This window comes from Urocitellus parryii, chromosome 8 (assembly GCF_045843805.1).
Source record: "Urocitellus parryii isolate mUroPar1 chromosome 8, mUroPar1.hap1, whole genome shotgun sequence".
Taxonomy (NCBI): Eukaryota; Metazoa; Chordata; class Mammalia; order Rodentia; family Sciuridae; genus Urocitellus; species Urocitellus parryii.
In genome coordinates this window covers 105,011,447-105,029,512 of record NC_135538.1, presented here as the reverse complement: position 1 = coordinate 105,029,512, position 18,066 = coordinate 105,011,447, and the positions used below count along the sequence as shown (strand labels likewise).

At 36.3% G+C, this 18,066-nt stretch overlaps 1 protein-coding gene across 4 annotated transcripts in view; it reads right to left on the bottom strand.

Annotated features, from left to right (window-relative positions):
- Nucleotides 1-4,016: 4,016 nt before the first annotated feature.
- Nucleotides 4,017-18,066, bottom strand: part of Cyp39a1 (cytochrome P450 family 39 subfamily A member 1) — a 115,302-nt gene continuing 101,252 nt past the window's right edge. For all 4 annotated transcript variants that reach the window (XM_026394473.2, XM_026394474.2, XM_026394476.2 and 1 more), the window contains 2 exons: nt 7,021-7,108; nt 4,017-4,242 (listed from right to left, as the gene is read on the bottom strand). In XM_026394473.2, the coding sequence (XP_026250258.2) occupies nt 4,171-4,242; nt 7,021-7,108 (160 nt within the window). In that variant the 3' untranslated portion in view covers nt 4,017-4,170. The remainder of the gene's footprint in view (nt 4,243-7,020; nt 7,109-18,066) is intronic.

Here is an 18,066-nt window from a genome sequence, read left to right as displayed (position 1 = left end):
CTTCCTTCCTTCATTCTGGAACCACCTCCAGTTAGACAAAACAAATACACTCTTGTGCTTTCCTTATACCTTTCCTCACCAAAGACATCTTAGTTTCCTTGTTTCCCTTATTATCTCTAGCTTTAATTACTATAAACTAATTAGAATTTTAATTCTTAGAAACCTTAATTTCTAGTGAAAACATAAATAGTAAGAAATTTTGAACTGTTTAGCATTTTTTATAATTTTAAGAAACATGTTTTTAAATTAACAGACCCCAAAATATCTAGCTACTCTAAGCCATATAAAAACAAGATTCTAAAATACATAACCTTATGCTTAGTAATTAACATTTTTAGTATTTTAACTTATTCAGAAATGACCCAGACATCTAGTGAGTTGCCTCTTACTTAATTTCATCTTAAGGTTTCAAGTTTCAAAAAATTACTTTTTTTGAAACATGAAGAGTTAATTTATAAACATTTATGCTGTTTATATTTACCTAATTTATTCACTTTTTAATAATTATGTTTGAATTGCTTATTAAAAACAAAGATAGCCATCTTTATATATATTTTTTCTTTTGAAATAGCAACACCAAGCTAAAACTGCACCAGGCAGTCTTGACCTAACCAAGGTTTCTGAGAGGTCCAGCCACAGGTCCTTCATCAATACCTCCACCCCAGTTGTCCTGGGTCCCTAGCACCCACATGGCACCCAGGATAGCTACAAAGAGCAAGACTAGCTGGTTCCTTACTTCACACTCTAGATTCTGAGCCCAGGACAGAGTATGGGCTCTTCTGGAGGATCTGACTCTTTCCAGCATGGCAAGGAAGCCGAACTGCGCCAGAGAAGAGAGAGGGGACCCTGCTGGGCCTGGACCCACCCTGTGGCTGGAAGCCCAGGTGCCACAGAAACATACATATACCTAGGTCTTACCATGGCCACCTCCCCAGACCTGAGAGGCTCAAACCAAAGTCAAGATCAAAGCCGGATACATGCAAGGCCTCAGAAGGGCCCAGCAGCTGACCCACAGAGTCAGGTCATTGACAAATCAAGCAGGTATCAAAAATATCACAGAGGCAAAGAAGCTGGAAAGCAAAGATCAAAATGTCAAACATGTTTCCCTTTTTCTCTCTTTTCACTCTCATGGCTGATATGCATCAAGGAATCCACTCTTATTGTTCATTTCTGCTTCTAGACCCATGGTTTCGTGGCCTTTTATATCCAAGAGATAAACTTACTTAGTAAACTTACATTTAAAAATGTATGTATTGTAATTAATGACTTGATTCAAATCTTCAAGTTTCGCTTCATTTTGTTTTCTGTAAGTCAGAGTCTTTTCATGTATTTTGATGACAAATCACATGCATGTAATGCACACCCAGACAGGATCTTACAGTTTTCATTGATAATTCATTTGTCAGTTTTTAAACAGTGTTCATTTACTTAAGTGCACAAGAAAATAAAGCAAGAGGATAGATAAAGTCCCCGAAAATTTCCTAAAGCCAGCGTTCATACCTTTTGTAGTAACTGCCATTTACTGCTGCTTTCAGTCCAACCCTGTCAGGCACCTGTGGCCTCCGAGTGGATCTAATGTACTTAATTATCAGGTCCAATGCAATCCTGGACCAGTACAGTTCTGTCATAACTTTCAATGATCATGTGCTCTGTCACAGGGCAAGTTAACCCCCAATTTGAAAGCTAAAAAGATGGTGTGCTCAATGCAAAAACGAAGAAGAAAAAAAAAAAAGGGTCCCACTAGAGAGGATCTCACTCATCCACCACCTGCCTTCCACACACATACATAAATGCACTGCAGGATTAACTTCCCAGGAGTAGTCAGTCATTAATCAGCAAGGAACAGGAGCCAGTCAAGAACCCCTCCTACCTATGATACTTCAGGTGGACAAAGCTAGGAGGTATTGTATATGCTACAATATACCTTAATAATACAACCCTTTGACTGGATCTCTCACTTCTGCTGCCTGGGAGCACCTCCCAAATAAATTCTGCACACAAATCTTTGTTTCAGGCTCTGATTTCAGAAAATCCCAGTTAACACATGAGGATGTATTAATAAATTAATATTCTATATAATAAATTATTATTTATGATGCATATACAAAATATATAAATAATAAATTATTATTATATATTATGTATACATGTATATATAAGATATTATCTAAAACCCCAAGTCAGAAATTATGAATATGTTACATAAAACCTCAGGCTAGAGAAATAAAAGACATGAGACCTCCATGCGCAGTGGTCTTAACTCTTCATGTTTCCAAAGGTCAACAGATGTTGACCTTTGTATCAGCATTCTGTTTTAAAATGTGTAGATGGGTCAGCTAACATTCTTCCTTACCCAGCAAGAATATGCAGATAAACACTAGCACTGAGCCACTGCAATTTAGCTGAAGTAGATATTTCTGCAAATACAGCGTTTCTTTGTGGGCCTTGTTGTGGGGAGGACACACCTTCCCTCAGAACAGTTGTCATACTTAGTAGAACTTGCTAGGTTGCGGTCTGCAACACTCAGAGCTGCTGAGGACTCTAACCTGCTTTCTTCAGCCCCTTCCAACTCCAGACCCTGAGACTGCTAAGCAAAGCTGTGAGTTGGTAGCTAGGCTTCAAAATCATGACATTAGTCCGGGAGAGTTAATGCCCTCAAAGTACTTAATTTTCTCCTGGGGAATCATGTGTTTATTGGTAGGAAATAAATGACTAAGCAATAATTATCAACCCCCTGAGATGATTCTAGCACAGGCAAGCAAATAGACCTAGAGGACAATGTGCACTTCAAAGCTTACTGTGAAATAAAGGAGGCAAACAGCATTTTCTTTGAATAATGGAGGATACATCATGACATCACTTTTTACTCTGTTATTATGTTTCTCCTGAACATGATAGGGCTTCTTTTCTGGATTTCATGGCAAATATCTCACACTTGAAACTACTGAGTAATAGATTCAAATGCAGTTGAATGAAAATGCTCTGTATACCCTTCATTTCCTCTGGCTGAAGAGGATACCATGAATAAATCTCCTTTTACATTTCTGGCCTTGACATACCATTATATTTGAATTTCCACTCATAGCAAAAATGTCATCTCTGTGAACTATAATTGTAAACACCTTGAGTAAAGTGAGTGCTTCCATTTTTATTAAAACACAAATCAATACATCAATCAAAATGCATTTATTAAATATTTCCTGTAGATAAGATGCTATCCTAGGCATAGCAGAGTACAAAGTTGAGTGTGAGACATGATCCCTCTCCTCACTGCTCTTAGAAAACTATCACTTCATGCTTTTAGCATTATATCCATTTATAATAAAGAATTATATTAATAGAGCCTAAGAATTCCAATTGCTAGCTAAGAATCATATAAAAAGTAGAAAAATTTTAGAAATCATTAAATTGTTTAGTATCTAAGATTTTTAGTTTTTTTCAAAATAGAAATTTGTGTGCTGCCTTCAAAGTGAATTTTATGTGCTAAGATTTCCATTCGAATGATTTGTTTCTATTTGAAGTTATAATACAGTTGCATAAGAAACTAAATTCCAACTCTTCAAAATGCTTTTTCTAATTATTTCAACATTTTCCACTGACCTTTCTTCTATTTTCATGAGGAAAGCGGGAAATGATGGGAAAAGGGAGGGACAGTGGAATGAAACTGACCTAACTATCCTAAGTACATATATGAATAAACCACAGTGCATTTCAGCTTTATGTATACCTATAAGGCACTGATTTAAAATAAACTGAGACTAAATAGAAGAAACACCAGCAGAGCAGAGGAAAGGGAACAGGCGGAGAGAGGGTGGCAGGGAAAGAGGAGTACTGGGGACTGAACTGGAGCAAATAATATTCCATGTTTGTATGATTATGTCAAAATTAACCCTAATGTTGTGAATAACTATAATACACTCATAAAAATTTAAAGCAAAAAAAACTTGCTATAGATCATATTCACAGGAAATGATGTCAGATTCCTAGTTATGAAGATATCAAACATGTACCACTGGATATTTTCTTGAACTAAATCCCCAAACAAAGTGAAGCAGGATGTTTCAGCAGAGCTCAGGTGGAGGTGCTGCCAGGTTAGTGTCAGGGATGCTGCCAGGAGTGGGGGGCATCTCTCTTCCAAAAGGCTCTGGCCCTCTTGAGCCCCCGAAGATGTCATATTCTTTGTTTATATTCTATTCGACATTGATCGTCTGGCTGGGGGACACCCACCAAATGGAGATAACTCTAAAAACAAAAATACAGAAGAAATAGAAAAGAGACATAAGCTAGTGACTTTACTTATTTATTTATTTATTTATTATAAGTTTATTCAATTGCAATTTTCTCTAAAAGGACCTGAACTTCAGTTGTGAAGTTTGGGAACTGTTTGCATCGGAGAGTTTTTCCTCAAGCATCAACTTTAGCCTTCATTGAAGAAGCAGGAAAAGAAAACACCTTATTCTGATAACAATCTCTTCAAATTCACACATCCAAGTCCATGGGCCTTCTTGCTATCTTCCCTTCAATTTCCCTGGCTAAATAGGATATCAATAAGGCTCCTTCTACGTTTCTGGCTTAAAAGCTATACCACCTCATTTACAATTGTTAGCTGAGAGCTCTGTGTGTGTTAAAGGTATTTAAAAAGCTTCCAGAGTTGGTATAAACCATGATTACAGTGTACTTACAACCATGATGTTCCAAAAAGACCCTTGTGGGTTCCAAATATTGTGATTTTTGCCCCCAGAGTCCTGAACAAAGTATGAATATGTGTGGGGGTTAAGGGAGGTCAGCGTATTAAGAATACAAAAAAGATTTTTGGCACTTAGGGGATTAAAAATGAAAAGCAACCTCTTCTATAGACTTTGAGAGTTTAGGGAGTGGTAATGGGGAGCTGGGAAAGAGGAGGTAGGGCACAGAATGGGCTCCTTAGCAAGGCAATTCTCAGGAGAGTTGACAGAATGAGGAGCAAGGTTCCACAAGCCACTGAAATTGCACCCACAATTTTGTATAAAGAAATATGTACTTTTCTAGAAAGGGTTCCATAAGCGTTGTGGAAATATTTTTAGAATCTGTGACCCCCTAAAAGGTAAAATGGAACAAAAACAGTCAAACCAGTAAAAATCCACTACAGTAGCAAGACTGTTTGAAGTGGTTGTTTCATAAATGCTCAAAATGGAACAACCCCCACTTCCAGGATCAGGACCCTGCTGCCAATCACGGATTCTATTTCATAGTGTTTTCTCATTGTTTGGTTCATATTGGGAAGGAATTGAAACTAAAATGTTTAAAAAATTAAAACTGGGGAATCTACAGTTTGATTTTTGCTACTAGGGCAGGTGGACTCCTGTGGGGAAGCAGGTTTTCAAGTCCACTGACCTCCCTGCACCTGACCACAGAGTGTTCAGATACTCCTGATAGCTCACTTCCTCCTTCTAAAAGGTTGGCAGTTTGAAGGTCATATCCTGCATTTGTTGATCACCTGGTTTTACAATTTATTAAAGCAATTCCAATTATTGATCTTTCTCTTCCTAGAATAAAGATTGTGAAATGAATTGCTCTTGGAGATTATAAAAATCCACCTCAACTTGTACTTATTTCAAACTGAGATAACATTTGTTTAATAATGTTCTTAGTGTCATCAGAATATAAATAAGATGTACAAAAACTTGTCTAGGAAAGTGTAACTGATGGAATTCATATGTAGAAAGAAAGTACTAGAGAAAATTTTGCCTAAGTAGATGATACAAATTATTGATCTCTCTGGTTTTGACAAATGTCATCTCAGTGAAGCATTCCTATTTCCTCTTGCTGGCAGAAAAATAGCTGGATATTGTCAGTCCTGGGAAAAAGTTGTGAAATCTAACCTGGCTCTGATCTTCATTTTGAACAATACAGCAGGCAGCTGAAGACTTTGTGAGAGGTGGTTTAGAGCTGCCATTCAGTGTAAATTTTGAGAGCTCTTCATCACTAGTAGTTACTTGAACTTAAAATACAAGTGCAAAAGAAGTCTAAGGAAAATGCTGAAATGTGCATGCTTGAAATATATTTTATGTCACTTATACACCCACATAATTTCTACTGAAATATCAAAAGTTTTAGTTATTCTTGGTATATTAGCCTTATTATATGAAGAGTAAATGAAAGCACAAAATGTTATATGGCTAGCCATGAACTTGTGCTGCTTAATTTCTGTTTAAGCCCCTAACATTGGAAGTAGTAGAAACACTATTAGGTCCTGGCATTGATTAGACAGCACCTTTTACCCAGAATTTTTAAAATGACTTCCAAACATTTGGAATTAAGTTGAACTTGCCTTTATTACTTATGGAGGAATCTTCAAAGTGTGGTACCCAGACCAGAAGCAGCAATAGCACTTGGAACCTATCAGAAATGCAAATAATAGGGACCCTGTCCCCAGAACTACTGAGAAGGAGCTCAAGAGATGGGGCAGAAGTCTATTTTGTAAGCCCTTTAAGTGATTCTGAGCTCCTGCCAATTTGGGAACCACAGGTCTAGAAAAACAGGTGCACAGAGGAGTTAATTGACTGAAACACTCAATGGTCAGAGGGTAGGTGTAAAGTCACAACCTTTTCATTTCTGCTCTTATAGTTTTACTGGGAGCTGACTTTTTTTTCCATGTTATTGCTTTCCACATGGATCAAGGGCTATGACTTGCATCCAAAATAGATGGTTCACTTTTGTACCAAAGAAAACATTCCTTTCTAGGGAAAAGGGGTCAAATTTAAGGCCATGTTTACTTAACATAGGGAAAAGGGTAAAAGTTGGTAAATCCATTGAGGAGCCCCCTGGAAGCAGTAGAAACACTATTAGGTCCTGGTGTTGATTAGATTTCGAATTAAAAGGACCCAGTGTGTTCTCAGTCTGGTTCTATCTAAGGCACATGTTTAGATCTGGCCAAAGGGAGGGAATCAGTCGGCTCATCTCTAGAATTTAAAACCAAGGACTAGAGCTTATATTAAATCTGAAAGTTGTCATTATAGTCAAGATTCTGAATACATTTACCTGTTTTGGTAATGGGTCCAGAAGAGTACAGTCATATTTATAAAGTATTAAAATAATACATATTTGAATCTCTAACAGAGCAAACCACCTGAAAGAAAAATATAAAATTGTTATTTGGTTGTGAAAGATACATAAATACCTATTATCAGAGTATGGAGAAAGTATATCTATGGGAGAGCAAATGTGCTTTTTATCTTTCACTAACAATAGGGTAAACTAAGAACTTACTATTTTTTTTAATACCACATACTCATTAGGGCAACTAGTGTGATGAAGTTATTTTAGATGTATATAAAAATGCTTTGCCAATGGAAGCACTCAATAAATGAAAGCCTCAGGTCTCTCCCCTAAGTTTTAGGTCTGTGCTTTTTAATATTGTAGCCATTAGTTACATGAGGCTATTTAAATTTAAATACAATAAATTAAACAGAATGAAAAATTCAGTTTCTCAGTTGCACTGGCCGTATTTTAAGTGCTTAATAGCCATGTCTGGCTGCAGGCTACCATGTTGGATATATTTAGAGCATTCCTGTGATCTGGGAGACAGAAGGCTCTATTGGAAAGTCCTGCCTGAATTTAGAAATTACTGCTCAAACATCCTACAAGCACCTCAAGGTATCAAGAAACTCCAAATCCACTCTTCCTTGTTTCAAGAGTCTGCAAGGTTTTGGATTACACAATCCTGGTAGAAAGTATTTAAGCATACCCTGTAATATGTTGCTGTTCACTTATTTTAAGTATGTACATATACTACTCTATTAGTTTACTGTAGATAAGACACAGAAACAAATTCAAAAAACCAAGTAAAGTATGAATGGAACCTGTTACTTTTACTTGCATTTCATGAGTATAAAAGCCCTTTGGGGATTAACAGCCCTTACTGGGTACACTTAGTCCACTGGGCCTAAAAACTGGAAGTCACCATAACCCTGTCCTCTCCATCACCTTCCACATCTAAGTAGACATGTCCTTTTGTTGATCTCCTAAACAATTTCATAGGCCCTCCCCTTAACCTCTCATCTCCAGTTCTTCCATTGCTCCCTCAGCGTGGTTCCTCAATCATTTATTTCCTGGATTGTTGAATCAGCTTAGCTTCCTATTGGTCTCTTTCATTTCCTTCTACTCATCCTTCACTCTATCACTGGAATAAAGTTTCTAAAACACAAATCATCACTGATTCCTCATTTAACACACACACACACACACACACACACACACACACACACTTTCAATGTTTCCTATTTCCAGCTAAACATCATAGAAGAACCCAGCCAGTTCTTGATGATCTACCTGCTTACCTATCTCTGCAACCTTCTTTCCCACAGAGCTGCCACTTGATATCCATGCTCTTGTCACACTGTATTACCTGAATTCCCAGAACAGGATGCTCTCTGCTGTGAGCCTTTTTCTGTGTTAGGTTCAGTCTCCTCTAGAAGGATTCCCTGATCATCCACTTCCTCTCCGTTTCCTCTCAGCCAAAAATTCTACTGCACTAAACTGTGATTACTGAAGAGCCATCTCTCCTCTAGAGTAATTGCATTGTTGGGCCTTAACACAGTGTTAAGTAAATACATGAACAGATGATAGACAGTAATGTCTTCCATAAAGAATACCAGTTTCCCATTCTTTCCACCCTTCTCTGTGTTTCTATGTCACTTTACATATCCCTCAACTGATGTCCTTATCCAAAAATTCTACTATATCCTACTCTAGTTTAGTCATTAGCATTTGTTTCCTCTTATAGAGTATAGTTTCCATGAAAAGCAGAAACCATGTTTTATTCACCTTATTCTTATTCATCTTTGAATCTTCAATATTTGTTAATGAAATGAATTAATAGGAATGGTCTGATATTCATATCAGATAGTTAGATTGTTTCTCCAGTGATGTTCTTGAAACATCTTGGTGATATTTTATTTCAAATGAAATCTGGAGTACTGCAGGTGTTATTATAACCAACTTGGACAACATATCAAGTTTTCAGGAATATTTATGATGCAAATTTAATCCTCCTTACTTGCAAATGTTGAAGATAATTTATTCCATAACTGTATCAGTGTCTATGAAAAAAGACATGCTGATTCAGATCAAATTAGGCAGGGACTCCAAGAAAAAGCAATCTTGCTAATTTGTGTGAAGGCACAAAATGTTTCACACCTAAGTTTTTGTCAAACTTCTAACAAGTTAGAGCTTCTACTCCTATTCATGATAGAGTGACAGAAGTCAGTGTTGCCTTCTACTTTACTTAACTCAAAAACTAGGCAAAATTCATGATAAAGATCCCTAAGAGAATAGAAAGAAATGAGGTGAGCCCCTTTGGCTGCCCCCGTTTGCAGCTTATGGTAGTTTCCAGGCCACAGGATGAGCATGGGAAAACCCATGCAGGCTTGAGGGTATTGTTAAATTACCAGAGACAGAGATCAAGATTCAGGCAATCTAAAGAGATTAAATTTGTAGGGAAGAATGTAGAGGAGGGAGTTTCATAGAGAGCGAATAAGAACACTTTGGACGTTTGGACAGAGGTCTCCTTGAGTATTTGGCACAGTACTGATCTCAGCATGTGTTAGAAGAAACTACCGAGGCAGGAGATGAATGGCGAAAATACAGTCAAAGTTCAATAAGCAAAATAAGGTCTAGAGCTTATACAAAGCATGGATTTTTTCCCCCAACAGACAGAAGAGAGATATTGCAGCCCACAGACCACTGGGTGGAATCCTAAAAGGGTATTGCCTTAGTTAGTAATGGGATTATATTATCCTATGTTAAATGCCACTCTGGATATAACTTAAAGCTTAAAATTAAGCTTTGAAAACTTGTTTTTCTAAGCAACTACATGCCATGATAAAGTCTAAAACTAAACTAAAATAAAACCCAGCATTCATGAAAATTAAACTTCCTATATTATATCTATTTAAAAAACCCCAGGGTCTCTAGAAGTAAACCCACGTATCTATAGCCAGCTGATCTTTGGCAAAGATGCTATAAACATGTACTGAAGAAAGGACAGTCTTTTCAATAACTAGCACTATAAAAATGGATATTCACACGCAGAAGACTCAAACCAGACTCCTATATCTCACCATATATAAATATCAACTCAAAATTGTTTGAGAACATAAATATAAGATAGGAAACTACTAGAAGAGAACATAGGGGAAATGCTTCTGGAAATTTGAGTGGGCAAGAAGTTTTGTTCTTTTAAATTTTTTAAATCGTAGATGTACACATACGTTATTTTATTATTTTTATGTGGTGCTAAAAATGAAATCTAGGCCTCACACTTGTTAGGCAAGTGTTCTACCACTGAGCCACAACCCCAGCCCCCATTGTTTGTTTTTATAAGACCTTAAAACATAGGAAGCTAGCCAAAAGAGATAAATGGATTTTATCAAATGAGAAAGCTTCAGCCCAACAGGGGAAACAATTATCAGAGTGAAGAGACAAAATACAGAATGGCAGAAAATATGGGAAAATACACATTGCACAAAGTCTTATAAACCAAAATAGACAAGGAACTCAAAGCAACAGAAAAAAAGAAAAAAAAAGCCACAAATAATTTAATTCAAAAATAGGCAACAGATTAAAATTGACATTTTTTTTCTAAGGAAGTGGCCAACAGATATATGAAAAAGTATTCATCATCACTCATTATCAGGGGAATGCAAATCAAAACACAATGAAATATAACCTTGCTCCAGTAAGGATGGCTATTGTCAAAATGACAATAGGTGACAAGAAGTGCTGGTGAGGACATGAGCAAAAGGGAAACTTTGCATACCACACCATTGTTGGGAATGAAAAACCATTGTGAAAACAGTTCAGAAGTTTCTTAAAAAATTAAAAATAGAACTACCATATGATCCAACAGTGCCACTATTGACTATATATCCAAAGGAAAAACATCAGTCTGTCAAAGACTCATTTGCACATGCAAGTTTATTGCAGCAGTATTCACAACAGCCAAGAAATGAAAACAACCAATGAAGTGATAAAGAGAAAGTGTCCATCAACCGATGAAGTGATAAAGAGAAAATGGTGGATAAACACAGAATGCTAGGCAACCATATAAAAAGGATAAAATCATATCATTTCATACAATATGGATGGAACTTGAGGTCATTATGTGAAGTAAAACAGGCTCCTCATAGAAAGACATGTCTCATATGATCTCATTCAAACTAAAAAGTTTATCATATTGAAGTTGAGAGTAGAATGATGGTTACCAGAGGCTGTGGAGGGAAGGGGAGATGGAGAGAAGGGAAATGGTTGATTAATGGGTACTAGTTTTAGTGTTCTGTTGCATGGTAGGATGACTATAGAGAATGATAATATACTGCATACTCTTTTTAAAAAATTAGAAGAAAAGATTTTGCATATATTTACCATAAATAAATGATAAGTGTTTGGGGAGAGTGTTTTATCCTGATTTCAACATTATACAATGTATATATGTATCAAAACATCACTCCATAAATATATATAAGTTTAATATATCAATTAACAAGAAAAAAATTGCCTAAAGGAAATTAGAACATATGACCTAAGCAAGAGAAAAATCATTTAAAGAAAAACAATGAGACAGGTACAGTGGCGCATGTCTGTAATCCAGCAGCTCAGAAGGCTTGGGCAGGAAGATCAGAGGTTCAAAGCCAGTCTCAGAAACTTAGTGAGGCCCTAAGCAACTCAGTAATACCCTGTCTCAAAAATAAAACATAAAAAAAGCTGGGAATGTGGCTCAGTGGTTAAGTGTCCCTGGTTCAATTTCTGGTACCACAAACAAACAAACAAACAACGCTCCCTAAATAAATAAATAAATAAATAAAGTTTAATTTCAAAAAAGAAAAAAGAAACAATGATAAATATTGGAAGCATTTAAGTATACTACATATATTCAAAAAGGAAGAACATACAATGAGGAGAGAAATGGAAAATATAAAAAAATCCAAATCAAACTTCAAGGAAAAAAATACAGTATCTTAAAAGGAAAGATAAACTGGAAGGGAGTAACAGAAGATAAGATACTGCAAAATAAAATGGCATGGAACTTAACATAATAATGGAAAATATCTAAAATAAAGTACCTAGAATAAAAGGACTCTAAAAGAAGAAATGAAGAGGACATCAGTGACTTACAAAATAATATAAAGTGTCTAACATACATGTAATTAGAGATGGCTAAAGGAAGGAAGGAATAATATTTTAAGAAATAACAACTGAAATATTTTCAAACTTTTGAAAACTATAGCTTACTGACCCAAGAATCCCGGGAAACCCCAAGCAGAAGAAATATAAATAAAATAATGCTAAGGCAAATCATAATCACATTGCTGAAGACAAGAGAGAAAAAAAATTTAAAGCAGCCAGAAAAATAAGCTTTTTTTTTTGCAATAAAATTAGGGGTGGGGATATAGCTTATTTGGTAGAGTGCTTGCCCTGGGTTTGAGCCCCAGCACCAAAAAGAAAAAAAAAATTAAAGTCGACATAGACTTTTCATCTGAAACTATGCAAACCAGAAGACAATGGCTCAATAGGCTTAAAGTATTAATAGAAAAAACAAACCATCAGTGTCTCAAGAAAAGGAGCTAATGAAGTTCTTTATCACAATGAACTAAAGAATGAAGTTCTTTACCACTAATGAACTGTGAAAGAGGCCAGCAGCCTTGATAATTTTGTGATACTTAATTTTCTTGTTAAAGAAATAGATTATACCATATATTATTAGGAAAAAGATTATTGTCTTTTGAAATGCATGAAGGAGACAGAGAGAAGGAGGACTGAGAGAGAAAGAAAGAGAAAGAGGTTGACATAACCACTCAGTAGAGAATTTGGAGAATTAGGATTTGGACAGACTGTAAGGACATGGTGTGCCTGTGTCTGCTATGGGCCATTTGAGGAGCTTAATTTTCAAGAAAAACCATGGAGAGTCCTACTGAAAACCTCCAGTGTAATTCCACACTCAGATATTTTGAAATGTACTAATGGAGAAAGGGAGATGAATCCTGAAACAGAACCAAATTCTCAGGATAGAGATGAAACCAAAAATATGGTGGAGCTGCTCTGTGGCTATTTTGCCAGAGAGACAAGCATAGTGTCACATAAAGAAGTGCACAGACAGAACGGGAGACATTCTGTTAAGTGCTTCACTTAAATACTTTTCTCCTGGACTATAGGTAAAGAAACATTTCATGGACAGAAATATTTTCCTACCTATACTCCTTTCTTTTTTTTAATTAAAAATTCAAAAATTCAATAAAATCTGATGCACTTATACTATTTTGTATGATAGTGCAGTGGAGAACAAAGGGATAAAATGACAGAAGCATGAACAGCTTATGCCCCTCTGATGGAGACCGCATGGGAGCAGTAGCACCCACCTTTATTGAGGTGGTGGTGACACACAGGACTGGAGTACAGCAAAGATCGCAGAGCACCCACATGTCAAGTTCTGATTAGACTACCAGGGCACAAGGTAACATGCCTGTCTTTTCTCCATGGTAATAGTGAACTGACAACTGGTTATTCACTGAGAGTTCTTACAAAGTAAGATCATTCATTCATTCCATATTATGCCTTTATGTGCTCTGTATGCTTCTAAGCACTGACATTATCCCAGGTAAGCAAAAACAACACTCATATCCTCATAGAGCTTAAATTCCAGTAGAATATATATTTAGAAATTATAAATAAGACAAGGGGAAAGTGAGTGATGGAGGTATGTGCTAAAACATTTCAGATTAGGAAGTCTTCTCTGATGAGGTGACATTTCTATAGGCACTGGAATCAATCAAGAGAATGAGGCATGTGAGTATCTTGGGTAGGGCATTCCCTGAAGAGGAATTACACCTTAGGACTCTGATCCTGAACTGAACGTGCTAGAGACAGTGAACAGACTGCATGTATTAAAAAAATTACATCTAAGTTTGAAAATGAGGTTTCTTTAAGCATTGTCACAAGAACATTAAAGTATCATCACAAGTATCATTCAAAGGGTTTGATAAAACTAGTTGTGATGGTGCACTCCTGTAATCCCAGAAATTCAGGAGGCTGAGGTAGGAAGGAGGATTGCAAGTTCAAGGCCAGTCTCTGCAATTTAGTAAGAGGCCCTTAGCAACTTAGCAAGACCCTTTCTCAAAATAAAAAAAAAAAAATAATAAAAAGGGCTGGAGATGTGGCTCAGTGGTTAAGCACCCCTGGGTTCAATCCCTGGAACCAAAACCACAACAAAGTAAACACAGAATTTCAGTTAGGAGGAAAAAGCTCAAGAGATCTATTTTACCTCATGGTGACTACATTTAATAACAATATATTGTATATTTAAAAATTGCTAAGAGAATAGACTTTAAGTGTTCTCACCCAAAAAATGTTTAAGTATGTGAGATAGTCCATTTGTCAGATACCTTGATTTCACAAAATGTATTTATACCAAAGTAACATATTGTACACAATAAATGTATACCATTTTCTTGTCAATTAAAATTAATAAATTAAAATATAAAAGAATATATAGAGGAAGTAGAATAATAAAAAAGGAATGATAGAAAATTTTCCCCCCAAAGGAGATAATTAGGAATAATATTTACCCATTCATTAAGATACTTTCCCACTATAATCTGTGAGGCAGCATTTCCTTAATTAATTTTAGTCTCTATGATGTTCTTAAAAATGATAAAACTACCTTCATCTTAAAGATTAATCTATAACTCAGGCTTCTGACCAATCATGCTTGTGCATTCTGAATTAATGAGGCTTTAATATTTTTTTCTTTATTTTTAGTATTGCTTGTTTGGTATACATTGATAGAGTTACTTAAACAGTATTAACATTAACATGACCATTTGTATTATTTATAAATGTTTTGAGATCTCAATGAAAGGAAAAGATAAATTAATAATGCGATAAAAATCTATATTGAAAATCTTATTTTCTCCAAATTCAGGTATCTTGATATTTTGGTAGAATTATCTCAATTATCCACTGAAGTTATTTTGCTGGCAATGGCAAAAATTAAAATGCTTTGTGTTTTTAAGTCTTTCCTATATTATTAAACTTTTTTCAATGTCTAAAATACCAGAAACTTTAAAAAGCTTTAAAAAGCTTTTTAAAAAAACTTTTAAAAGATTTTTAAGTCAAAAAAAGGGATTCATAAATCTGTATTTTTAAAGATCATTTTCAGAAATGAGCTGAACTATGTTCATGTTAGGAATGTTTTCTTAATACTCCTAATGCTAAAACAATGAAAATAATGAGGCATGTTATTTATAATGGGTTTATTTTTTTACATCTACAGGAACAATATTACACATCTACAAATAAAACTCATTAAGATATAAACATGTTGAAAATTCCTGAAATAGTTAGTACTTGCGTATTTTCCCCATTTGTAAATATTTGTTCACAGAATGCTACACAGGAATGGGGAACAACAACAAAAAAATCCTGCAAAAACACACTGCTGGGAACCAACAGGGAGAGATGAGACAGGTGACAATATAAGGTAACAGCCTAAGGCAGTGGGAAAAGGTGCAGGCGGAAACAAAAGAACTATAGAAATTGGGAGTCTGGAGAGAGTGCCAAGAACCAGGTACCTGGAGGTGAAACCTCAGCTAGACCTTCAGGAAGGACAGGCTTAAATAAGTGGACATGTTGAAAGAGGGCGTTTCAGAGCCAGCAAATGTCACAGCCAGGGGAGGAATGGATGCTCTGAAGTTGGGGAACAGCAAGTGACCTCTCTGGGGAACTGCTCTCCCTGAAGTTTAGAAGGCACAGATGGTGCTGTATTGTGGACAGCGAGTTCTGGGTTGAGGAGTCTGCCTGGCAGGCAGTGGTTCCAGAGTCCTAATAAGAGAGTGACAATCAGAGATCATTATTTCAGGAAAAGCAACTGCATGCAATAAGTAAAGATAGACTTAAAATGAGACAGAATCAGGAGAGGGCTTGGACAACAGCAATCAGTGGATGCTGAGGTGATAAAGACCTGGCTTTAGAGGACAGAATAGACTAAAGGATTATGCCCAAACCCAGGTGTCTAGTGCAGTGATGATACATCCAAAAGAAATCAAGAGAGGCAGTGCTGGCATGGTGGGGAGCATTAATGATTTTTACTTCAGATGCTTTGATTTTGAGACTGTTCCTCTCTCACTTTAAAAAAAGAAAATCTCTTTTCCTTCTAGAAGTCATTGCAACAAGTCCAGCATAAGCTGGAAAACTTACTGTTACCAGGAGAGGAGCTCTGAAGTGCATTCCTAGTTGCCACCAGATGCAGCTTGTGAAAATAGAATGACCTCGAGCTGGAACCCGGAGAAAGCAGCACAGAATTTCACAGGCACCAGGCACTGACACATAGCTATTCAAGGGGAAGGGAAAGGACTTTGCCACAACCTTGTCTCACAAGAACTCTTAGGAAGACAAACTCAATTTGGTGGCAAGAAACAAAGTCATCCAGATCCATGATCCTCAAACTTCAGCACATATCAGACTCCCCTTGGAGGTGTTGTTCATACACAGATCTCTGAACCTCACCCCAAAGTTTCTGATTCAGCAGGTTAGGACAGGGCACAAGAATTTGCATTTTTTTACAACTTTTCAGGTAATGATACTAGTGGTGGTCTGAAGACCACATTTTGAGAACAGCTGATCTGGAGAAAATTGACAAAGAGAAAGAAAATAAAATGTATGTTAATAGATATAATAATTAAACCTCTTAATTTTGATGCATAGTATCCAAATTACAAAGATCATCCCAATCATACATAAAACGTTATGGCTGGGGTGGCCCATTGTTGACTGGGGATAATGGTAAGGGCACCATTAGGTGGAGCATCAGGAAGATGCTTTATGTTAAATAAAGAAAATAAGATGTGAGGAGAAGAATGGCATATTTTGGAAGAGGAGAAAAAGAATGAAACATGAAAACAGAATAGGAATTATTTATAGGCAGAAAAGGAGAAAGCGGATGGTTAAGCACAGAGGAATGGATTGGAGAACCTTGACTCTTCTTGACTCAAGATACTATTTTCTGTTTCATTGAGAAGATCAGAACTGGCTTCCAGGAGGGGAGTTTTCCAGACTATAGAAAGGCTGGTGCCAATGATAGTCCTACAGCTACTCCTCCAAGAAGGGAAACTCTCATATGTCTGAGTATTTGCTAGAAATTTGGGCACCTCTTTTTAAATCTCCTTATTCAGGAAAAAGGGCCAAGTGAATTTTTGTACATGATGCCAGGTGAGGGTCTAACCTACTACCCAATGTCTTGCTTATGGATATTTAGTTTTCCTGGAACCATTGACGATTTAGCATTCTTGTCACTTCATTCTGGGATCTCGATTCCATTGGTCTCTATGGTGGTCTTTATGCCAGTACCATATATTGTGGCAGTTTTCTTCTGTTCCTACACTGGTGAGTGTTTTTACCATGAAAGATCTTGACATTTGTCAAGTGTGTTTTCTGCATCTATTATGATGAGCATATGAGATTTTTTCCCCTGCTAATTCTGCTAATGTGGTATACTATGTTGATTAATTTTCATATGTTGAAACATCCTACCTGCAGAAATAAATCCCACTTGGTCATGGTGCCTCTTTCTAATATGTTGCTGAGTTTGGCTTTCTAGTATTCTGTTGAGAATTTTTGCAGCAATGTTCATAGGAGTAGTTTTCCTTTAATGTAGTGTCTTCGTCTAGCTTTGGTGTTGGGTAATGGCTGACCTCATGGAATGAATTAAGGAATGTTCTCTTCATTTTTTTTTAAATAAAAGCTTGAGAAGGACTGGTATTAGTTATTCTTTCAATATTTGCTAGAATTCACTGTGAAACTATCAGTTAAGTGCTTTTAAATAAAAGCTTGAGAAGGACTGGTATTAGTTATTCTGGAAGATTTCTGAATTCTGATTTATCTCTAGCTGAACAGGTCTATTATAATTTTCTCTTTCTCATGATTTGGCCTTGATAGTTGTATTTCTAGGATTTTTTTTGTTTGTTTGTTTCACTGAGGTTACTCAATTTGTTGAAAGTCTTGCTAATTTGCTGGCATTTGATTGGTCACAGCACT